Source organism: Crocodylus siamensis, chromosome 3, assembly GCF_052110815.1.
Source record: "Crocodylus siamensis isolate JL-2025a chromosome 3, ASM5211081v1, whole genome shotgun sequence".
NCBI classification, from domain to species: Eukaryota; Metazoa; Chordata; order Crocodylia; family Crocodylidae; genus Crocodylus; species Crocodylus siamensis.
Window position 1 is genome coordinate 93407170 of NC_143397.1, and position 25571 is coordinate 93432740.

General features: G+C 42.3%; 1 protein-coding gene across 2 annotated transcripts in view; it reads right to left on the reverse strand.

Moving 5' to 3' along the window:
* Nucleotides 1–25571, reverse strand: part of MOB3B (MOB kinase activator 3B) — a 176518-nt gene that overhangs the window by 85499 nt on the left and 65448 nt on the right. For both annotated transcript variants that reach the window (XM_090038815.1, XM_090038816.1), the window contains exon 2: nucleotides 16818–17423. In XM_090038815.1, the coding sequence (XP_089894941.1) occupies nucleotides 16818–17235 (418 nt within the window). In that variant the 5' untranslated portion in view covers nucleotides 17236–17423. The remainder of the gene's footprint in view (nucleotides 1–16817; nucleotides 17424–25571) is intronic.

Below are 25571 nucleotides of genomic sequence, written 5' to 3' on the forward strand. Positions count from 1 at the left end.
GGCGGTGGATTTCCAGCCTCAGCTGCAGATGTTTAATCCCACTGCAGTCTATTAGTTTCTGTGGGTATTTAACCCCACTTGCACAAAGGAGGTAAACAGGAAAAGGATACAATACATTACTGCTCTTGCTAAGGTGCACTAAGCATCATAAATATGACATGAGGTACAATAATCCCTCTGTATTAGCAGTGGCCATATTTTCCAAGGCACATTCAGTAAGTTTCATAGAAGACCTTTATTCAAGCATGGAACCCAAGAAATATTGGATAACAGTATCAAAGAAAAAGTAACTCATTCATTACCAACAGGTTGTCTCAGATCTGACCCATATAACAGACATTTTAAAGAAGAATTTGCATAGCAGTTTTCAAAAGTTGATGGTCAGTTGTGGTTCAGAGGCTACCATTTGAAGTATGGTGAGGTTCAGGACATTAATGAAGACATATGAGAGAACCTTTTCCTAGAGATTAGGTTTTTCTAGTCAGCAGTAGGTGCAGTCCAGTAAAGATTTAATCATCATGAGAAAGTAATGGACCCATAGGACCATGTGGCCAAAGAAAGGAACTAATAGGAAGTGAATCTGAACAAATGAAAAAAAACCCATCTGTATACCCATCCAATTCAGTTTTACTTATTGCTCCCCATCACTCTAGAGCCTAAGCACCTCCTGGATAACAATCAACAGCAAAAGAGTTTAGCTAGGGAAAGACATTCAAAAAGCCTGAGCCTGAATTGATTCAATCTTAGCAAGTTAGGCTAACCTGGCTAAGTTAAATCACTTTGCAACTGCACAGACATCCCAGACATGCAGGCACATGCCTGCACTGGCTCAGGGTAGAAGCTGGGGGGCGCTAGAGGAGCCCTCCCTTCCCTTGCACAGTACTGAGCTGAGGGGGGTAGTAGCTAGGCCCTAGCAGGATGCTCTGATTAGCCCAGCAGGAAATTGTTAACAGTGTTTATCACCCCATTAAGAAACCAAAAGATGGACATTACCAGCTGTCTGTTGATTCTACCTGTTGATTCAGAACGTTGTAGCCAGCATGTGGTCTGCTAGCTATTACACAGACATAACTTGGCAAGGCAAAGGGGAGAGGGGAATTCCTGTTTAGCGGTGAGGGGGAAGGGAGAATAAACAGCTCTTCTTAAACAGCTTTTCAAGGAAGGACATTAAGCTACCTGTTGATTAGCTCCAAAAAGCCTGCCTTGGTCGTCTCTCACAGCACGAAGAGTAAACAGGATGTGGTCTGCAGGCTAATGCTATGAACTGTAAGGCAGAGGGGCAGGGGGAATAATCCTTGCTTACTAGGGAGAAGCTAAGTAGATGCTGCTGTGCTTGGAAGTCTCTGCCGAGCTCGCTGTGGAGCAGAGAGCCACGCCCAACTCAGAGAGCATGTGGGATGCTGGGGGTGTCTGGCTTATCTTAAACCAGCAAGGGATCTGGGACAGACATTGCATAAACCGGTTTCAGCCATTTTCAAACTGGTTTAAGTGCACTGAACATCTGTTCTGTTAAAGGTTTAAACCAGTTTCTGATCACTTAAGCCGGTATATGTGTAATGTCTGTCCCTAGTCTAAAAGGACAGAACATGGGACACAGGAACTAATGATTTGCTGGGACTATGGAACAGAAGAGAAAGGGCAGCAGACTTAGAGGAGTCTATGGTACAAGAACAAAACGTCAATTTTCCACTGTCAGGGAGATTTGAAATCAGTAAAGCCACACTGGTGTGAAACAGTGGAGAATTAGGCCTAAAGCGGTAAGCTTCAGTTGATATGTACTGGCATCTCCCTCAGCTCCTAAGTAGCTAGGCTTGCTTCTCTCCACTGGGTCAGATCAATGGAGGTGAGAGACCAACAAAACTGACAATAGGATCTTTAATCCTCCATGAAAACATGGGCTGCCAATCTAGTTGCCAGTATGACTTAAACACCTTTCCAAGTGGAACCTACACCTCAACTCTAGCCTGAGGAATCTACTCCAGAACCAGGTACGGCTCATAATCTGCATTTTACTTAGTTTAATTTCATCGCACTTGGATGGACCACAAACAACTGGTGTTTATAGCCATCAAACAGCAATCTTGTCCCATCTCCTGAGTTATAATTCAATCACAGATGACAATAGTGCAGGCACCAAGAACTGGCAAGAAGTTCTTCATGTTGAGATACCACAGTGGTGTGGAGGTATGCTCCTCAGGTAGTAGATAAGTGTCCCATCTTAGGGACACCTAGAAGGAATACCAAATAGTATGAAATAAGCTATCATAAAGCAACTATATCTTTCATTCGAATTAGGGCAGAAAGCTTACTTGGTCTTTTCCAGGCAAGCCTGTCTTGGAGAATGAAAATGCTGCCCTGAAACAAGAGAAGACAGAACTGGCATAGCATTTTCACGCAGGTCTGTCTAGGACAGAATAAACTTGTGGTGCCTATATACATATATTGAGGCAGTTCCAATGCACTGTAATTACCGTGAGACTGGTAATTACCGTGCTCCAGCAGACTCCTGCATCACATGCATCAGCATCCCCACACTGAAAAATGGTGATGGGGGCGCTTTTAACTGAAGCTCACTCAATGAGCTCAGGTTAAAGCATCCCCACCACCATTTTTCAGTGTGGGGACACTGATACATGTGATGCGCCAAGCATCTCTCAGAGCCACTCTACTTAAAGCACCCACCACCACATCCTAGAGCATGTATATAAATGCCCTTGGATTTCAGATCTGAGCAGCACAACCCCAGCAGCCTTGAAAGGCAAGTGGACTAGGGCAGTATGGCTGATGCCTGTTCCAAGCAATCCAACAACCCATGAGATGGCATTCCTATGAGCTAATATGGAGAACTGGTTAAAAGGTAGTAGCAAGCCTTAATACTGGTTTAACTATTTTGGTTAACATCAAAAACTGTCAGTAAGCTCAGTGCTTATAATGCTGCCTTGGGAAAAGTCAGGAATGTAATGCATCTGAGACTTGTATCCACAGTGTTTGCTCCAGGGAGATGAGCAGCGGGTACATTTTTCAGCAATAAATATAAATATCTTGAAAAAAGTAGCAATCCCCTACAAAAGGTCAAAGAAGCCAACAAATTCCCATTAAATTATACAAATAGCAACAATACGAAAAATGAAAAAATAAGGAGGGGAAAGAGACCCTAAAAAACTATGTAAACTGTTAATCCACAGTACTGTTCATTATGAGTACTGTTCATTATGCATCACACCATCTCAGGCACAGAGATACCCCATTAATAATGGGCACTGTACAATAACCTAAACAAAGGAGAAAACAACAGCCCAAAACAGAGGCATCTCATTCACATATGATGGATTTCTGTTAGGCCAAGGATAACTAATACCAAAAAACAATTCTGTTGATAAGGAGATAATTGCTTACTCCACCATAGACTCATTATGTGACCTCAGGAAAGCCGCTTAGTCTCTCTGTGTCTTGATTCTCCATACGTAAAGTGGGAATATTGATATTTCCTTTCTCCTATTTGGAATTTTAGCTCTTCAGGAGAGAGATTCCTGCAAAACGTGTGTAAACCACCTGGTCCAACTGGGGCCTTCTGGGCACTACTGTGCTAGAAGTCATAAATTAACCATGGCATCGTAACAAATACAGCTGGAAGGGACCTAGTCCAAAACCATTGCTCAAGGCAGGAACATCCCAGTCTAAATTATCCCAGCCAAGTGGTTGTCCTACATGCTTCCTATGATAGAGATTCTATAACCTCTATAGGCAATCTGATCCAAGAGTTTAACACTTTCAAAGTTAGAAACTTCTTCCTAACATCCAACTTATATTTCCCGTCTTGCAGTTTGAGACCATGATGTCTTGTCATGTTCTCTGTGGCCACAGTTCACCCCTCATGTATCTGAAACTTATCAAATCTCCCCTTTTCTTCTCCAGACAAAGAACACACAAGTCCTTCCAACCTTTTCATGCAAGTCATGTTTCAAAATTCCAACATTTGTTGTTGTGCTCTGATGGACTCTTTTCAATTTGTTTACACATTTCCTGAAGTTTTCCCCTGCCCTACTATTGGTCGCTCAGTGTGTTTTGGGGGGGGGGGGGGGGGGCGGGGGTTGAGAAGAAAGAAAGAAAAATATGGTTGTGAGGCCTAGTGGCTAAGTGAGAAAAGTTGCATGCTTTAGAATTTCTTGTAGGTAAAACTAGATCTTCATTAATATTTTTATTCTTAGGAGTCCCACTAAGAGGATGGGACCTCTTTGTGCTAGGCACCAAACCAATAGCTATTGTTCTTCATTTTCCACAGGGACTATATTTTGTTGAATCTTTAACTTTCCTTTGCATTTTCAGTGGTCTACTGAATTATTATACAAAGTTATTTCTTTAAGACAGCAAAACAACCACATCCTCTTCCAGAAAAAAAGCTATGGCTTAGAAAACCTAGTCACAGTGTGCCTCCTGGGAGTCCAATGAGTTGGCTGGGAAGTACTGAAATTTAAAAGACTAGGTATCTAGATTATGGAGACCGATGACTGATAACAGTGATTACAGGAAACACAGAACAGAAAGTGTTTGGGGTGTGAGACTACGAATAAGTGTGATTGATTTAAATTCCTTCTTTCTTTCTTTTCTAAATGCCAGCAGATGTTTTCTATTGTTTGTATTAATGTAGGAACACACAAGTTTTATCCAGAGACAGGGCGTATATTAGGGAAAAACAGATATTACATAAAGAAGTGACACACATGCAAACACATATAAATGTCGATCAGATCTGAAACTATCACTCTTAATCAGATCACATGAGTCTGGAAATAAAATTCTACTGATACAGTGCAAAATCAGAATGATTTTTGCATCAAGCAATAATTTTTCACACTCTAAAATATCACTATTAAGTATCACCACTGACCTGCTAAAGTGAACTGTGAATAAGGGGTCAAATCCCCTCTATGCCACCTTTATTTGCACCTGCATGTTCCAAGCACTCACTAGATAAGCCAGCAAGGGCATTTGGTGTACCTGTTACTCAAATCTTTAATTACTGGTCTCCTGACACTGCCAGCCTGTACCAGCCAGTGACACTTCTGTCAACAATATCAATGAATACCAAAGAAGCACAGAGTCCAGCCAGATATGTATCCATTTTTACTATGAGATTTTTCAATAAAATATATTTTTAAAGTCTCTTAAAAATCTACTTTCCCTGCTCCCTGATGAATGGAGTTTCTACTAGCATTGACATCAGGAATGATGCATTCCAGGACATTATAAAAGTCCAACATAATTATACCTTTGAAAAATAATCCATTAAAAAAACCAGATATACTTTTAAATAGACAAAGTGTTTTCATTCTGTGACCTCAGTGAGTGTAAAACCCACAGGAAACAGGAGTAGAGCAGAAAAATATTTGCCTATATGCCCCACGTAGTTTGATGGAGTGCCCCTCACTCTAAGGTTGCTCTCTTGAATGCACAGCTGGGGAATACAAACTGCTTGTTGTTTGGCTTCACTAGCAACAAAAGCCAGGGTTAACTGGGTGAAATTTAATGACCTGTGATACACAGGAGGTCAGGCTAGACGATCTAATGGTCCCTCTGGCCTTAAGCTTTAGGAATGAAAACGCTGAAGGTGGTTTGCACTGTAGTTAGTTACAGCCATTTGGAGACACACAGGCCAGATGTGAGATAGAAGGGAAGCGTCTGGCTTGTTTTGCTGACTGTGGCTCCTCCTAAAAGGTTCTTTTTAGGGCCCCATTTGTCTCTAAAGACCACATTTTGGATAGCTCTGAGTTCCAGTCAATTTTCAGCTCCATCTGTCCGTCAGTCTGTCCATCCGTGTGTGTGTGTGTGTCTGTGTGTGTGTGTGTGTGTGTGTGTGTGTGTGTACACATCACAGTTCTTAATGAAAACGGCTGAGACTAAGAAGGGCTAGGAAGACTTTGCTCCTTATTTTGGCCTTTGCCAGATGGATCTGTGCTTTCTGTATGTGTTGGGGGAGGAAAAAAACCCAGCTAGTGGTGGAAGCTGAGTAAAAGGCTGCTGCTGAAAAATAACTCATCTGTTGCAGAGTTGTATTGCTTTTGTTTTAACCTCTGGCTCTTGCTAAACCTACAATATCCGGTTCCCCCTTCCAGGCAGTACTGAGATACAGCAACTTGTCACTCGAGACAAGTGCCTATTAATATTACATAGGCACAGGTAGAAGTGACCCCAATTCACCAGAGGACAGTAGGCAATCATGATTAGTGCCACACATCAGATGCCTTCTTCCTCCTACTACACCCACATATGGTATTTGCCTCTCTATATTCTTTCCTTCTCTTCCCAATGCAAGGCTGTTCCTCATCTTTGCCATTACTCCTTTTGCTTCTGAACTGTGTTTTAATGTTGATTTCCAATGACCAATACCCAACTCAATACATCATACCCTAGCTAAACAACAGGGATTTGTACATCAATATTAGTATGGATAATGGGCCAAATTCTACTCCATTACACTAAAATAAATACAGAGTTAATCCAGCAGCTGGCAGCAGAGCTACTTTAGATTTGCACCTGTGTAACAGAGCAGAACTTATTAATTAATGCTATACACAGACATTGTATTCATCCCAGGAGGTACTATCTTCTCCTGGGACAAACTGCAGTTGTTCAGACATCCAAGACTGTTGGCCCAAGACAAACCCTAAAAAGGTTCATGCGACAGAAATTGGTAACAGTTTGCCCTGGGACATCAAAAATGCATCTGAATGATCAAGTGAGATTGGACCATTGAACCAATGGCAGAAAAGCAGCACTGTTCAGTCACGCACTGTACCCTGACTGGAAGGGTAATCCATGTATATGCCAATCCTGGGACATATGTAACATCTGTTCCTTGCCTAATTGTAAGAGCATCATTATGCAACTTGGGGGCAATTTTAAGGTATAATTTATCTATCATTAAGTTACATCTGAACCCAGAATTTCTGCAGCTGACGGAGTTCAAAAACAAAAATGAAGCAAAACAAACTCTGCACTTACATGAGTTGTGTGTGATCCTTCAAAGAGAGTCATCAGGTCTTAATGGAGTCAACAGGTGATACGGGTGTTCCACATTACTCAAGACCTCTCCTATTTTTCAAAGGATAACAAGCAGAAACCTGAGCCAGTGAAGAGCGTCTTAAATGCTTTAACCCACAACATCTTCTGCTATTCCAGAGTAAGGCTTCTGCCAAATGTGAGGCCTAGCATTAGGTTGTGCAATGGTCCTGTAACATACACAGCTGACACCAACGTGCTCAATTTTCATCTGTGAATAAATCAGGGTGTGGACCTGCTCTTTAAGGGCAGGGTACCGCTTAAGTTTCTTGAAATGTGAAACTATAGTGGCCAGTGCTCTCCACTTCAGTAATTGGCTGACACAAACCCAACAGAGAAAATACAAGCTCCTGGAACAGAAACCTACATCTAGAACAAACCCTGAACTTCTTCCAGCAGAGGATCAATAACACTGACCAAGCTCAGAGTAGATACATGGATAAAAAGTTTATTCTGATTAAATGAACCATCAGATACATACTGGCCAGACTCTACGCTGACAGCTCCTGTGCAGCACAGCCAAAGGGGGATGTGACTGCATTGCTGCACTCCCTTTGAATCTGCCCCTGAAATAAGACAGGGAAGGGTGGTATGTTAGAGATTAATTTATTCAGGAATGCATCAGCTTTTATAGGCAACAGTCTACTTTGTCAGATGCTAGTTGATTTTAGCAACAGCACAGCCACTGAGACTGTTCTTCCCATAATCCCCTGCTGACCTCTCTGGGACAGTATAAACTCCTCAGGACAGAGACCTACTTTAATACATGCATCTTTAAAGATATGTTCACCTCTGGCACAATCACAGTAATAACAAAGAGCACTGATAAGGCTGGTAATGAATAACTTTGGGCAGCACAGAGGAATTCAAAAGATAATGTTTACTAATATTTCAAATTATCAGAATATGTCATCCTTGCTTTCTATTTAAAGAACAAGGGATCACACATGGAGTTTATCATCATAAGTGGTGTTTAACTATTTGCTTTTTAAGCACATACTTGAGTTATATCCAGATACGTCTATAAAGGCATGAAGATTGCATTTAAAATAAACAAATGGCTTTTGCATATTGGAACTCTCATGTTGTCTTATTCAGCTATTTCATAAGGAAAAATAAAGGGCTGAATTCAGATCTGGCATAAGCTGGTGCAGCTCACCAATCAGTGAACTTACATGTGCTTTAGAGTCTCCCTGACCATGAGCCATAGTGTTATATCATCATGGTCCAACAACAGTCCCATAGCAAAAGCCATATTTAAATTTGTACCCCATTCCCTTCCCCTCCCAGCCTGTTGCACTGGCTCCTAGCATGGCCACATCCCTGGCAGAGGGGCCCAACTGGACCAGCGAGGCATCCACCCCATGGAGGAGGCAACTGGCTGATGTATGGGCTCCAGGCCAGGGCCTTGGCAGGCCATGCTGCAGCCCAGGAGCCCCAAGGAAACACAAGGGCTACAGCGGGCCCGGGGCATTGTTGGATTGGTCTTTGTCCTAGAGCCCAGCAGCCCAGCTACATGCGTGTGTCTGTTTGTCTGGTTGTGGGTGTGCGCGCATGTGTGTCTGGTTCTGTATGCATCTGTGTGTGTGTCTGTGTATGTGTGTGTGTGCATGTGCACCTGTGTGTCTGGTTCTCCGTTTGTCTGAATTTGTGTGCCTGGTTCTCTGTGTCTGAGCGTACACAAGTGCACACGTGTGTCTGGTTTGGGGCATGTGTCTGTTCTGTATGTGTGTTCACATGTGTTTGTCTGGTTCTCTGTTTGCGTGGGTGTGGTTCTGTGTGTGTGCACGTGTGTGTACGTCTGTGTCTGGTTCTCTCTCCTCCCCTTTCTATCCTTCCCTCTTCTTTCTCTCTTCTTTCTCTTTTCCCCGTCTCTCTCATCACAACACGTTTAACAAAAAAAAGAATACCCAACAACGAGGGTAGTATATGAAGTTTTATTTATTGTCACCAGGTTTAGAATGTTTAGAAAACCTGTCATTTACTGTAAAAAAAAAAAAAAAAAAAAAAAAAGGCAACGTTTATGATTATTGACTATATTAACATGCAGTGCATCCTGCCATTTACCCCCACCCTGGTTTTGTTTTTCTGGCAAGTTACAAGGTGGACATTGTGTTTTCTTCGGCACTCTGGCCAAAAATATTGCCTACCCTTGGCATAGGGAATGAACTGTGCTGTACACAGACCTTATTCTTTGCCTCAACTTTTTTCATAGCACAGTAACTTGTTACTAGCCTTCAGAAGATTACTACCCAGCTGGAGAGGGTAGCAAGCAGTGGGGATGTGTTGTTAAGTGATTTAAGTAGAACGAACAGTGTGATTTTCAGATTTCAGGTTGCGTTTGCAAGGCTGACAGTTCTACAACATTCATTTTGGCAAAGCTGATAGGAATTAAGAGACAATACATTTGGGACCTCACAATGTCATTTTTATACATCTCTTGTTCTGATGCCAATAATACCTTCTAGCACTGTGGACCTGAAGAATGCTTTAAAAGGCACATTCTACTGGAAGGATCAGGGGGCCAATTTTTGGTCCCAGTCACTCCAGAGCAGCTTGATCAAAATCAGTAAAGTTATCCTGGTGTCAAAGAAAGCACAATTTGACCAAAGGTGTCCTACTTCTCAAAAGTAATAGCTGTACAGTGAAATTACTAGTCATTTAAACCAGACAATATCCTATCCCTAAACAGCATCACATTTGTTATGAAGTACAATGTTTCTGTATTCAACACTCACAAATTCACATCAGCCAATGTCTCCAGTCATGGACTTCATTTTCTAACTGAAAGAGCCATGGCAGTGGCTCTTGATGAAAATGGCCTGGCAGGGGTGAATGACAGTGACCTGCAAAACTCTCTACTGCTACCTAACCTTATTTATTGACAGACCACGATAATCTGTTTCCCTAAAATCAGTGATTAAAATGGGGCTGACTGCTTTAAATAAGGAAACTGATTCTGGGGTCATTGATCTAATAAAAGTCACATCTACCCAAAGAACCTCGCCTGCCTACAAAACTGATTCTGGACATTTGGTTAAAAGGAAAAATGTGCTTATCTTCATTCTGCCTTTCCCAGACAAGATGCATGTCTTATTTGGGGGCATGTAAGATATAAAGAAATATGGTAATTAAGAGTGACTGACTTTGGAGATTGTCTAGACCAGTGGATCTCAACCTCTTTAGACTCAAGGCACCCCTTGGAATACGCTAGCTTTTGTTTTCATTTTCTGACTACAGAAAAACAATGAAGGAATTCTTCTATTGCAGAGAACTCAAAGATCACAACAGGGCAGAATGTTTTTAACACTATGGATTCCTCCTTAAAATCTCTGGGTTCATCTTGTGAATCACGTTTGCACAATTAACAGTGCTAACTCTGCAGGGCACCCTGCAAAACCCTTAAAAGAATCGCAAAGCTGGACAATAAAGGAATTGATTTGAAGGTTTGATTTGAAGAATCAAATATTGCCCTCCTTTCCTGCTTTCCCACTTACAGCTAGGAAAGGAGAAAGCCATGCTTTCCAGGTTGAGAATTACAGGTTTATAGAATTGGAAATTTATATACTGTGGGCCCTGCTCTTGCACAAGCACGGAACCCAGTGATAATGCATACATGTTATCTATCACACACAAACAGGGAATCAAAGTATTATGAAATATAACCAGCTAAACAAGAAAGTACTGGAGTGACCAATAGACCAGGATTCTTATTATCCTGTAAATGGCATCATTCATTATATGGAGGGTGGGTTAGCAGGAAGCTCAGGAGCCCTGCTTAAAAAAAGGAGTAGAGGGTAACTGCTTTTGAAGTTAGAGGAGAGTCTGACATACAGTGCAGCTGAAACATCTGTCTAATATTTTCCAGCTTGCGGGAGAGTTTGAGACCAGGAATAATCTCAGTTGTAATGTTATTGTCAACACAGACTTAACGATGGTTTAAATTACTAGAGAAGCAATGGTCATAGGCTTGCTGGTTTCTCCCTCCAAGCTAGACAATAAATGACTGATTTAAAAAAGAATTGATTTTATAGCTTGATTTGATGAATCAAATATCACCCTCCTTTCCTGCTTTCCCACTTACAAGTAGGGAAGGAGAAAGCCATGCTCTCCAGGATCAGAATCCAGATGCTCTCTAGCTGCCCCAAGCACTCTGGACCAGGTGAGAGTCAGGGCACACCTGCATACTCAGTTCTTTAATTTAAAGACAGTGGCAAGACAGGGTGGAAATGCTTTACAGTAATAGTTTAATCAAGTCACCAGATACGCTGTATGCCTCTGACTTCAGTGTATTATGATATTTACCCAGGTGCTAGAGGCAGAATGAAAATGGTTAAAATAGATTAGTTTAACATGAAGAAGCTATTTTTTCCTTAGTGGGAGTTCCAATTGAATGCGAAGGGGATTATATCCATACAATGTAAACAGCATTTAACAGCTGAATTTAACCTGTCAAACAGAATAAAAGACTCAAATCCTTGCTTGTGTTTATTTGTTTTAAGCATCCTGTAAGGATTCTCTAGCAGCAGGGATACCATTCTCTAATTAATCACTGTGATACCCTGAAACATAGCAAAAATATTTTATTTGCCTAGCTTTCAGAGCATTTATCCAAGATCCTTGGCAGTTTTGCAACCCATGCTGAACAGCAGGCTGCTATGGCTACTGTTTTCAGTACCTGAGGTGAGTGGTTATAACCCTATTTTACATAATAAAATTAGGGATATAGGATATGTGCTTTCATAACAACAATAGGTCCTTTCCTTTTTCATGTTCCTGTGATAAGGTATTTGGCACAATTTGCAGATTTGTTGGAATCTGACACGGCTGTGCCATAAGCACTTCTGCTATGGCCTGGAACTTGCAACCTCTGGGCTGGTGCCTTAGTGCCTGCATCATGCCAGGCCTTCTAACAATAGGTATTATTAGCAAACCAAATAAAACTCTGCATGCATGTGTGTGCACAGAGGTGAGCAGAGAGGCACTATCCAGATCTGCAGCACACTGGAACTAATCAGTCACAGATGACAAACAGTCACCAAATACTTCAGCTGTCCCCAGGATCTACTATTCTTTAGATGTAAAAATGTGCCTAAGGCTTTCTCTTGGCTGCATATATTATATGGGGTGAAAAAGGGTAAAAAGGAAGAAAGCAACTGAATAAACAGCTCTGATAAATCTTCAGTCTGAAAGCAACCTCCCTAGGTATCAGTGCATTGCTACCTGATAGCTGTTTGCTGGTTCACATAAGGAGTTGGTGGTCTCTACTAGAGAAGTTTCCACATCAAACATCAGTACCAAAACTGCTGTGAATTTGGTACTGATGTCTACAGCTTCCATAAGGTAATCTTCAGCAGGCATAGACACTGAACTATCCATCCAGAATCAGTGCACACCACTGCTAGATTGTGAGGAGCCTGAAATCTTTGTCTAAATAAAGAACTTCAGTTTCTAGAATTGCAAGCCTGAGATATGCCTTAACTTCACTAAAATATTTACGCAAAGAAACTGAGCACAAATGGAGAAAAACAAGGGAACTCCTTCAGGGCATGAAATAATCACCCAAGAGACCCTTTAAAGCTTACAGACCATCTAAAGTGTCCCTAATCTACAGCAAGCATTTTCCTTCACCTCTCACCACTCTGTAATCACCTTCTCCATTAGTATTCCAGCTACTGCACTCATCCTCCAAGTCACTCTCATGTGCATCAGCAGCAGCAGCTGCTAGCAGGAGGCAGAGAGAGTCTGAGATCAGCAAATAAATGGACCAGAAGGGCTAAGGAAGGCACAGAATTAAATAAACATAGACCACAGGCAGTACACAGAGACTGTGACAACTAAGTTGCCAGTGGTTTAGATTACAGTGCAACTACATAGGTGTCTGTGTTATAACCTGTTCATCTTGTTTTAACTCATTCAGTTCCTAGCTACAATTCTTTTGAACCACAATGGGAAAGCAAATAAAAATAAATAAAGATAAATAAAAGGACTGGCCCTCTTGAAATTATTTTCTATTCCCTTGAAGAAGTTCTTCAATAAGGCTATTCCTAATTGTAATTCTGGAAATCCTACTCTAAGGACTACTGCAAACAAAATTTAAAAGGGCAAATTTAATTAGATTAGGCAAGGAAGATGTGTATAGCTCTTATGGACTGCCAATTCAAATCCCACCCTAGACTCCCTTAAGTAAACTCATTTACTAATGGAAGTGGCAGACCAAATCCTGTACATAGGACACACACTTTTTTCAAAGGAATCCTCTGGGAACTGTGCACTGCAGAGATGCAAAGGAGAAAATGAATCCCTCCATTAACAACCAAACATTTAATAATGCTAAATTTCTTTTTTGTGGAACTCCTTTTTACATTTTTATAATCACAAAGTTATCTGTATATAAAAGCTGTCTCACATGAGGTAAAGTTGCACTGTGCTTTGAAGCCAGCATGCTAACAATGGCATATATAATCCTTTTTTTTTTTTTTTTGCTTTGAGATCCTACTTGATACACTTTCAAGATCTGTTACATTTACTTAAGAAATGAGTGATTGGAATTTTCACCTTGATTCATTTTTCATAATTAAAATAAAGATAACTGAAATAAGTCAATTGAAAGAATAAAGAGAAGAGACGGCAGGGTCTACAGTGTGTACCTGACTCAGGCAGCAACAGCCAGAGCACAAAACTGCTTTTCAGTGGATAGTGAAAAGCCAAATACAGAATAGCAGATGCACTTAGTTAATGTACTATAAGCAAAACCTTTATAAGCAATATATTAAGCATGGAGTGGTCTGGCACTTTTATTTCCATTTTACAGATGGGGAAACACCTGCAATACCCAGTCAGGTGCATGGATGCTCATAACTTACACACTATCTTCTGCTCTCTTCTAGACTTCTCTCCCTCAGCCGTACTCTCTCCCTTATCACCGCTCTTGTTTCACAACACCTCTTTCCCACTCAGGCCTACCTTGCTGATCTTGTTCCAGGACCCCCATTGAAGAACTCCCCCCACAGACTCTGCTGGGCCTCTGTCTAGCCCTTCCCAGAGAGAAAGGGAAAGACAAAGAGAAATCCACGCCACCTCTCCCCTGGGACTCCCCCTTACAGGTTTCCATTTCTCTGTCCTTCTCTTTTTTCTCCTCTTGGGACTTCTCTCTTCTCCGTGATCTTGCTCCTTTAAGATTTAATATATATCCCACCCCCCAGGGTAACCAGTAAGGATACCTAAAATCTCAGACCCTAGGTCATCTTCCTCAAATTTAGAGCCAATCCCAGGCAGTGAATGTTGCCTTCTCAGCTCACTTGGTTGGTGGGAGCCCCAGGCTTGAGTTTCACAGATGCTTGACATTGGCAGTTCTCCCTTATTTCTGATTCACATGTTCTTGGTATCTCTGACATTTGAAAGACTGTCCCTGTTCCCTTCCCTTGACTTTTTATTTGATGCAAAGTAGAACAAAAATAGGTTACTGGGATGACATTATTTATTGATACATCTGTTAGATTTAACTTTCCATCCTGTAATGAATTAAAAGCAATAGGATTTTGTGGTCTCCTAAAGGGCTCTGAGCTGTTTACACAAGCTAGACAGTGGTGAATTGTCCTCTAGAGGCAAGTTAACTGATCCTGTTACTGAGAAGTCTGTATCTTTTGGAATTTAACAACAAAGCAGGAAAAGAAGAAAACATGAAACCTCTTATTGTACCAACAAATGATTTATAATATATAAGCTTTAAGGACAAAAATGCTCCTTCAGACTTGTCTCCATAAGAAGGGAGCTCCTGGAGCAGAAACCTTGTTCATTATAAATTATTTGTTGGTTCAGTGTAAGGTATCAGCCTGTTATCTACTATTTCCCATGATAGAGGACTGACCACAAATATTTTCTGGACACATAAACAAAGTAATAAATATTACCAACAGGAAGCAAGATGCTGGAATATGCCAACACAGAACCACCATACAACAAAGCCCACATAAATTTCAGTGAAAGCACAAAAAACATAGACCTGGAGAAATTGAAACCACTACTCACAGCTAATAAAACAAGGCAGAGCTTCCTCTGAAACCTGCTTTCTTCCTGCTGTGCAATGAACTAAAGGAGGTTAGGTTACAACATGTAACCACCACTTTTCATGTTGAAATGAAATGAGAGGAACAGAAAAAGAGACAAGGGCTGGAACACAAACCACAGGTCTGCCCACCCAAATAACGTACAAAGCAGCTCAGTGGGTAATTTAAAGGTCAGAGCTTACACATGCATGCAGTTTCCACGAGCACGATCTCCTCCTAACAAACCCATGAATTAAACTGATGCAGCCTGAATAATATTCTAACCAACTGACTTCAACATCACCCCTCCCCTCTGCCCTTTCTACACTTTACCCCATGCTAGCGAAATACTGGAACAGTAGTAGATCAGGTTTCTGTGACTCTGACAAGAAGCACATAGGTTTGCTACCTGTAACAAGTTAATTAGATTCAAAAACTCATAAACCAACATTTCCCATGAAGGACAACTGTATCCTAAAAAGTGACAAAGTAAAAAATATCAGACCCTTAGTTAATGGCAATAATGGTAAGACTTATTAATGGTAACAATGATAAGACTTCAGTTCTGTCTATAGCAGGAGTATTTGCCCGCATTGGAAGGTCAGTATACCGTTCTGCCTTAGTGGTCCCGGTGTAGATGCAGCTGTACCAGCTAAATGTGCTTGGAAAAAACATTCTGCTTCCCCAACCACCAAAGGAAACAACCTGCACTGGTAAAAGCACAGTTCTGCCATTATTTAGTGGCATCTCCTTTAGAAACTCCTGCCAACACAGCTATGCTGGTCAAGAATCAAACCTCTTCCCATCCTTACCCAACACAGTAAGGCCAGCAGAAGCCTGGCGTACAGACAAAGCCTTAGGATAAAACAAGATTTAGGTTAATTTCCTCCATTCACCTATTTATCCTACTTCTGTTTGGGATGGAGAAACAGAAGAGGGACAAGGGATTGTGCACATTTGTCTATACTGCACTCCTGACATGCCACTTCCTTGAAATGTGTGAAAGCAATTGCACCTTAGCCAGGGATATAAACCACCCCCATTCTGATTAGACAAGCATCCTAACTGAGCAAATAGCTGTTGAGCATAGAGATGTCTGCAGGGCCATGTTATCCAGCCCTCCAGGGCTGTGAGGCTCCCCAAGCAAGTTATGGAAACATTAATGAATGCTGCCACTGCTTACCCGCCACCAAATTTCCAGACACATGCGAAGCCCTGTAGGCTGGATGACATGGCTCCATGGGCACATAGGGTCACTTTGCAGCACGACTGTACTTGTGGACCACCCTTACACGTCAATCCCATGTTGGATCTGGCCTGTGGACCAACTCTACCTGTGATGTCATTCATCTAGTCTGTAGGGGCAGACGGTCAAGTACTACTGATACAATGTATTAAAGTAAATAGCTACCTGAAGAGGAAAGAAGTAGATTCAGAGCTGACTAGCCTTGGTAGACTCACAATGCATTGCTATTGCTAACCCTTAATGATTAACTCTAAGTCTTATGAGGGAGAAGGAGCAGCTGGGAGGATTAAACCTAATCATTCCATGCCCAATTCTTCTTCAATACCTGGCACCTTCCTGGCAGCACTCCACAGTCTAGTAAACTGAATTCAAGGTTCCTTTAGAGTTAGGATGAGAGAAGGAACAGTCCAGGTACACAGAGCTAACTGCAATTTACGGCTCCTCTAGGCCCTGTTTGGACTTACCCACACTAGTAGGGAATATGTCCTCATTGTTGATTTGCACCTCAATCCAGTCCATGAGAAGGTTCATATACTGAGGTGCTGGTAATGCTGTGGGCTTCTTGTACCTCAGGTCATCCTGCCACCTGTACTCGTACTTAGGGCCCCCAGACATCACAGGGCAGGTCCTCTCTGTGCAGAACTCACAGATCGTTCCATAGATGAGATTGATCCTGTTAAAGAAGTCCACCACATGTACTGCCACCCAGTCATTTTGGTCTTCTCCATTTGGCAGCTGCACAGCTGCTTTCAGGTCCACCCCTGAGTTCAGAGAGGCCTGCGCTCGTTTATGGAGCTCAAACCTCTGGGTCCCAGGTTCAAATTTCCTTTTGGGACGGAAGGTCTTGTCCTTATTAAAGACTTGCTTGAGTGCTATGGACATGTCTGGTGAGTTTCTGACCTCCAGCAGCTGGCAGAGAGGTACCAAAAAGATCTAATGAGTGAAGCCAAAGTGAAGGCGCTTCCTGTCACAGGTCCTTAGGCCTGGCTCTTATCCCAAAAGCTATTGTTGACACTTATACAGTCCACTAGCTCCTCCTCTTGAAAGCCTTCCCAGGAGATGTCATGTTCCTGAAGATACATGGAGAGAAAAAGGTTAGCATTTAGATGCTGTGCCTGACAATTTGCTAGCTTTATCACCACTCTCAAATGGATACGTATCACATTTTTTGTAAGCTGAACGGTAAAATTTACACATATAAACATTTACACCCAGGCAAAATTTTAAAAAATGGTAATTTACTCGGATGCTTCTCTATTTAGGGCCCAACTTGAGACAGGTGAATAGAGCTTGATCTGCTTTGGGTCATCAGAACCTGCCTGCTTTAAAATTTCTCAAGTTGGATACATATAGGCCTCCTCTACATATTAAAGGTACTGCACAATTAACTGGTGAATTGTACAGTTATCTTGAGACCAGTACACATCCAAAGAACTGATTGAACAATAAGAAGCTCCAACCAGCTATGAAGTTAGACCTTGAAAATGCATACTAATTTTACAGCTGGTTGCTATCCAGTTTGCATTTGCATATGTAACAGGGTCTCTCCTGTAGCTCAGAGTCCCATCAGCTGGCAGGGCTCCCAGCCACAGAAGTGCACCTTCCTCAGATGGGTCTGCAGGTCTTGCAGCTGCTGGGGACTCTCAGCCCTACAGCTGGGGTCTCTGGGTCCCAGTAACTGCAGGGAGTGGAGTCCCACAGCTGAGGACGCTGGGTCCCCAAAGTGTGCCTCCTGGCTGGGAGTGCATCCCCCTTCCCTGGGAATACATAAAACCTGGGGGATTCTCTACTCCAAGGGTTTTGTGAATCTGCGGGACAGGGAGATTATTGCAGGACCTTGCTTCTTACCAGTGCAGGGGAAGCCTGGGATCAGGCTCCCCCTGCACCAGCAATAAGACATGATGGGATCAAATGTGTGATCACACAATTGCACCTCCTGCCATGCACACACAGCACAGCAGGGGGTGTGATTATGTGAACTGCACACTAGATCTCATTGCACCTTTACCTGTACATGTAGAGGAGGCTGTAGTCACAAGATGAAAGGGAAATGAAATTTGTTTTTATAACATATTCCCATGCTCTTACTGCTTCCATAATTTAGAAATGTAGCTTAGAGTTTGGTTTAATTTTTTTTCAGTGATCACATTTCCTCAATATATGAGTTTACCCAAGAATACTGTTGTTCTTCAGAAAAAAAATGATCCATCTAATTGTTCATAATACATAGCCCAGTGCTTTTGCACCATCACTACAGCATGGATTCTTCTTCCTGTGCTTGTAAGGTACAAAACTTGTGAATTAGTTTGCAGTGCTTGCTCAACTCTGAATGTTTAACTGAAGCATCTTTTTATGGGTCCTAATGGATGAAACCTGCAGTAATGTATAGAAATAATTCTTAAAGTGAACATAATTAATTGGCAATATTCTTCATATAAGTTTTTTAAAACTTGTATGGAATGTTATGGCAGTCTTCATTTTTCTGTTGAATCTTACAGAGTAGTTTAAAGAGCTATGGAAAAACTGTCACTGTCTATCAATTTCTATGGAACTTTTCCATAAAAAAAATTTGGTAGGTGATCCCCAAGAAGGATAGCACTGGGTTTGTGGCATATTTTCAAAATTGACCTAACAGGCCACAATATATGGTTTTCATAGCTAGACTACCTGGAAGAGAAATTATTCCTTCAGAACTGTGACACTGTTCTGATGTGTATGTGTATAAGGAAATATTATCATATGTACATGAAGTCTGTTAATAGCTGATGTAGTGGCTAGTTCGATGGGAGTTTTGCTCGACTAACAAAAAGGCTTTTTGACTTAAATCCCAGGAGGCCTTTTCATGCTGTGAATTATTCAAATTGAACAACAGCTTCTAAATATGCACAGAACCACCAAAATACTGTCCTATTAACTTCTAATGCACTCTTTTTATGGGATTATGCTGCTCCACTGTTTCCCTTTGAAAACCACACTCACGTAAATTCTCCTAGACTGCATGTGCAAAGCACTAAATCTAAATTCTTCTGAAGATTATTGCCCAGAGCTTTTCCAAGGGGAAATGGAGGGAAAAAAAAAAGGTGCTGTTTGTTTCTGAAGAAAGTAAAAAAGGCATCTTAGGCCTCAGCAGACAGGATCCTGTCCATATAATAGATGGTTATAGCCATCAGAGAAACTAAAAGTTAGAAAGAGATTAGCATCATGCTGATATAGCAATGTTGAGGTGGTAGTTATGCAACACTGGCACAAAAATTCTCATTCTTTTCTTGATATTAGAGCACTGATGCATTAATTGGACCACAGTGTATGGACACATTGAGGATGAGTTCATATACACATTTTCCCTGTGACATCCATGGTAGCAAAGCAGTAAGAAGTCCAGAGATGGATAAAACCCTCCAAGGAGATGAACATCATGCCCAACAAGCCTCTCAAAATAATTGTAAACCAGAACCTAGGTGAAGTGGCATCACACAACCTAGAAAATAGGGTAAGGAAAGGAAAGAAATACAGCTGGCTCTGGAACTCTGAGTTCAAGGGTATCAGACTTGCAGTGTATGGGCCAGATGTGGCTGGTAGAGGGACTGGGAATTCAGGGCAGAGCAGGACAAGCATTAAGCTAAGGTAATTTAGTCAATAGCATCACATGACAGTTCACCGAGGCCAAGTCATTTCACTTTCAGCTCACACAGGCTAAGCAGCACTGGGCTGTCATCACTTGACTGGGGAGTCCCTCAAGGTACAGCTATGTGCTGCAGGAAGTGGTATTAATGATTCAGCAAGTTAATACTTTCCCTCTGAGAAGGCACTGAGCTACTGACCCAATGGTCTAAGCAAGTGCTGTGATGCTAGAGGTGCCATTTTCTGTATACAATGCAAAATAGACACTGTAACTACTTCCATATCCCATTTTGCTTTTTAAAGGTGTAAGAAGGCTTGTTCCAGTGTTCTAACTAAATCACAGCTCAAGCAATTAGGTCCTCTCCACATAAACACACCTGTCATTTCTGGTTGGACATTTACTATCCTGTTTTCACCTGTTAATACATGCAGTTAAACAGCTGCTCATACTCCAAATGCTTTACAAACTTTAGACCCAATGGCTGCTTGCTCGCATTCTAACTAGGACACTCCAGAGTCACCTCACCATCACGTGTATTAAACCCCTGTGCATTTTAAATGGCTGTGGGTTTGCATTCAATGAGGTTTAGATAAAGCATCCTGCTAAACGTGTGTGGACTTAATACATGTGATAGTGAACGGTTTTAATTAGAAAGGCTGCCTGGGAACCACTCTAATTAAAATGTCCCCCCTCCCCCTCCAAGTATGTGTATAGGCAACCAACAGTGCTATTACTGAGAACAAAATGAGTTTTGCCATCATTTTCGATAAGGGCAGAATGGGCCTCCATTAAAATACAGGCTAAAAAAAAAGTTCTAGGGACACAATTTGAGACAGTTCTCACGAAGGTCTATATGTCTTTGGGAGAAATGGGTGGATTGTCTTTTATAACTATTCTGTATGCAAAAATACAAGTACTGTTGACTTAGATCAACACTGAAGATCTAAGATCATAAATGATCAACATGCACAGAGCAACACACCAATGTAAAACTGATGTAGTGGAATGGAGAAACAGATGCAAAACAAAGCAAATGCCAACTTGACTTGATTATTTCTCATCTTCTCTAGTCATACGCAGGCCAAGATTTACAGTTCAAGTCTGCCATTGCATATGCCCATGTACCTCTAACTAGACAAAATTATACTCTAAGGTATACAACTGCTTTTGAACTCACTAAAGCACATTTTTTAATTTATTTAATTTATAGATTCATAGATTGCAAGGACTGGAAGGGACCTTGGAAGACCATAGGGTCCAGCCCCCTGCACTAGGCAGGAAAGACAACTGGGGTCAGGTGACTCCAGCGAGGTGACCGTATAGTCTCCTCTTAAAGATTTCCAGGGTAGGTTATTGCACCGCCTCAAGAGGGACTTTATTTCACAGTCTGGACACCCTGACTTTGAAGAAGGTTTTCCTAGTGTTAAGCCTGAAACAATCTTCCAGGAGTTTGTGGCCATTACTCCTGGTTTTCCCCAATGGTGCCTTGGTGAACAGTTGTTCATTGAGCCCTTGATGTATTCCCCTGACGTAGCAGTAAGCTGCCACCAAGTCTCCTCTCAGGCTTCTCTTTTTTTATACTGAAGAGACCCCTCGTATGGCTTGCCTTTCAAGTCTCTGATTGTATGGGTGGCTCTTCTCTGGACTTGCTCAAGCTTTTCCACATCCTTGTTGAAGTGTGGAGCCCAGAACTGGACATAGTAGTCCAGGTGCAGATTCACCAATGATGAATAAAGCAGAAGAATCACTTTCTTGGTTTTGCTTGAGATGCATGCAATTTATATACTGCATTTCCCAATAAAGGCTCAGGGCAGCTTATAACCAGAAACAGAAAAATTTTAAAAGACGGACAAGAGGACCAAAGCAGCTTACAAGGGAACTAGAACACCAAGATAAAACAGAGACCCCTAAACAAGATCTCATTTTGCCTTCAGATATGCACAAAGCTCAAGGGAATTGTGTTGTGATTCCTATATGCAGACTATGAAGAAATGGGAAGATACATCCTAGATATCCCACACAAAGAATTTAGGACTTAGTATTTTGTGACATAAAACCAAGTCTTCTCTCACATATTTTCCCATCTCTTTATGAATAACTATTTACTGCTTTTGCAATGTCAGAATATTCATGCCAGTCTCAGGGTTGTTATTCAGCTACAAGTGCTTATGATACCTGTAAAATATGGCTGAAACAAAGGCTAGAAGAAAATATTTCAGAGAGACTCATCTTCTCTCTCTTTTTCCCCTCAAGAGAAAACAAAATGGGAAGGAAAGGAGAAAAGAGGAAGGGTATCATCAGACTTTCATGGGTTCCTGTAGTGAAGTGACCCATCTCTGCGAGCTTTGCCTGCTATGGGTATCTGCCAGCTCATTAAAAACCCTCTTAGCCCAAAAAGTACTGCAGAAAGAAGAAATATCTCCTTTTCTGAGATAGCTGCCTTTTCTTTTTCTATTAAATAACCTCTCCAACTCTCACTAAAGCAACTAGCTCAGTTTGGTTTCAAGAATTTATCTCTGCTAAACTAAATGCTCATGAAAGCCACTACTTTAACAGTCCTGGAGAATCAAGTTCCCACATCATTTGACAGGAGAGACGAGCTTCTCCACACTGCCTACCAACATGCAGGCACTTCACTCTGCTTCAGCCATTGTCTCTCTTAGGAGAAGAGTCTAAGCTAGAAGTTTTAAAGGATCATGTGCTAGGGACCCAACTCCTACAGCTACTTAAAGGGATTTAGCTGGTTTAGGTTTATTTAAAATCCCCTATCTCATCCCCTAGGCTCAGCAGAAGCCTGCAAAATCTTCTTTACTTCTCAGGCTGCTTGGCATCATGGTGACCTAGGGCAGGATGCAATTAGATAAGACACCAGTCCACTGGTACTGGACTGAGACCACAAAGTCATTTCACATGGGCCCAAGGCCTTTGATGTTAAACCATTATAGCTATGAATGCATCTCAGCTACACCTGAACTGCATTTAAAACAGGTAGTTAGTACATCATCACACCTTTCTGATATTGCCATTTAAACATTCCTCGACCATATTGGTAATAAACCAGCCCCAGCAACTTTCTACTAATTCAGAACCTAGCATTTCCAATGAAAAGGAAATGTTGCGGTTTGATTACAACTGCCTCTCAAAAAAGGGAGTGAAGTTGAGATTCCTAACATATTCTTAGCTGCAAATCAGCAATATATCAGCCTGGTTCCATGTACTTTCAACAGAATTGTGCTGATTTTTGCCTGCTGAAAATCTGCCCCTGTTTAGTAGCCTATGTTATTGCTAGCAATGCAGCCAGACCTCTTAAGTTAGTTGGGTCTGTTTCTCCTCTCACCCATACCAGACTTCAGCGAAATCCCTCCCTCTTTTACAATGGTAACAATGGTAGCAGAATTAGGCCCATTGCTTTTTACCTCAGAAGCATCCCATGAAAAAGATGTGCTATAATTAGCCAAAGGTTAGCAAGGAACTAGTTAGGGGGCTTCTGGAGGGGCTGGACTTGTTTAAGTCAGCCGGCCCAGACGATCTCCACCCTAGAGTCCTAAAGGAATTGGCCAAGGTCATTGCAGGACCCCTGGCACGGCTCTATGAGCACTTGTGGTGCTCTGGTCTGGTCCCAGAGGACTGGAAGAGGGCCAACGTGATTCCCATCTTCAAAAAGGGGAGGAAGGAGGACCCAGGAAACTATAGGCCAGTTAGTCTTACCTTGATCTTAGGCAAGCTGTTTGAGAAAATTATGCTGGCACACATCCATGAGGGGCCAGCTGGGGACTGCAATCTTAGGGGCAACCAACACAGGTTCATCAGTGGCAGGTCCTGTCAGACCAGATCACCAGATCATTAGATGCAGGGGTAGCAGTGGGCATAGTCTTCCTGGACTTCCGGAAGACCTTCAACACTGTATCTCACCCCGTTCTCATTAAGAAACTGGGGGACTGTGGTGTAGACACCCACACAGTCAAATGGGTCGCCAACTGGCTGGAGGGCCGCACCCAGGGGGTGGTAGTGGATGGGTCCTTCTCAGCCTGGAAGGACGTGGGCAGTGGGGTTCCGCAGGGCTCGGTCCTCGGGCCCGCACTGGTCAACATCTTCATCAGTGATTTGGACGAGGGGGTAAAAAGCACCCTGTTCAAATTTGCTGATGACACTAAGATGTGGGGGGACATGGGCACACTAGAAGGAAGCATCAGGCTTCAATCAGACCTAGACAGGCTACAAGGGTGGGCGGATGTGAATAGGATGGGATTCAACACAGACAAGTGCAAGGTGATGCACCTGGGGAGGAACAACCGGCACCATACCTACAGGTTGGGGAACTCCCCTCTTGTCAGCACGGAGGCGGAAAAGGATCTTGCAGTCATCATTGACTCCAAGATGAACATGGGCCGGCAGTGTGGGGAGGCAGTTAGGAAGGCCAACCGTACCTTGTCATGCATCCACAGATGCATCGCAAGCAGGTCCAAAGAGGTGATCCTCCCCCTCTATGCGGCACTGGCCAGGCCGCAGCTGGAGTACTGCATCCAGTTCTGGGCGCCGCACTTCAAGAGGGATGTGGACAGCATGGAGAGGGTCCAGAGGAGGGCCACTTGTATGATCAGGGGACAACAGGGCAGGCCCTACGAGGAGAGGCTACTGGACCTGAACCCGTTCAGCCTCCAAAAGAGAAGGCTGAGGGGGGATCTAGTGGCCTATTATAAATGTCAGGGGGGGATCAGCGGGCATTGGGGGAGTCACTGTTCCTCCATGCACTGCCAGGAGTGACCAGGAATAACGGTCACAAGCTGGCAGAGGGTAGGTTTAGGCTGGATATCAGAAAGCACTACTTCATGGTCAGGGCGGCTAGGATCTGGAACCAACTTCCAAGAGAGGTGGTCCTGGCTCCTACCCTGGGGGCTTTTAAGAGAAAGTTGGATGAACATCTTGCTGGGGTCGTTTGACCCCAGTATTATTTCCTGCCATGGCGGAGGGTCGGACTAGATGATCTACTCAGGTCCCTTCCGACCCTAGAAACTATGAAACTATGAATTACCCTCAGCTTGCCAAGGGCCTGGTTTGGAAGTGAACTTGTCTGAATTAATCGAATTATGAGTGATGATGGTAACCCTGTTAACACTAGATGAACAGCTGTTGAGTTCTTCTCAGAGGAAGAGGAGAAGACAAACCAGCTTCTCTACTGCCAGCATTATATGAGGCTGCTCTCAGTGAACATGGTGACTTTAAAATGTGGAATTTGGACCAATTTTGTAGCAAGGATCTTAATGTGATTATCATACAACTAAAAAGGGTTTACTAAGGGACAGAAACCACATGGTTACCACAAATAAATTAATGACAACATGTACATGACCAACTTATACCAGTTGTAAATACATACTTTAAATGAAATTATGCATGTTGCCTAAATTGCAGTAAATAAAAAAATGTTGTGCTGTGTTTAGGCACACAACTACCAGTTACTGTCACAACCCCTAAAGGCACAACCCCTTACAAATGTTAATTCAGGTTCATGATGCCTCTCAAAAATAAGGTAGTATTATCCCCATTTTATTGAGGAAAAAGCTGGAGCAAAGAAATGACTTGTCCAGAATCAGTG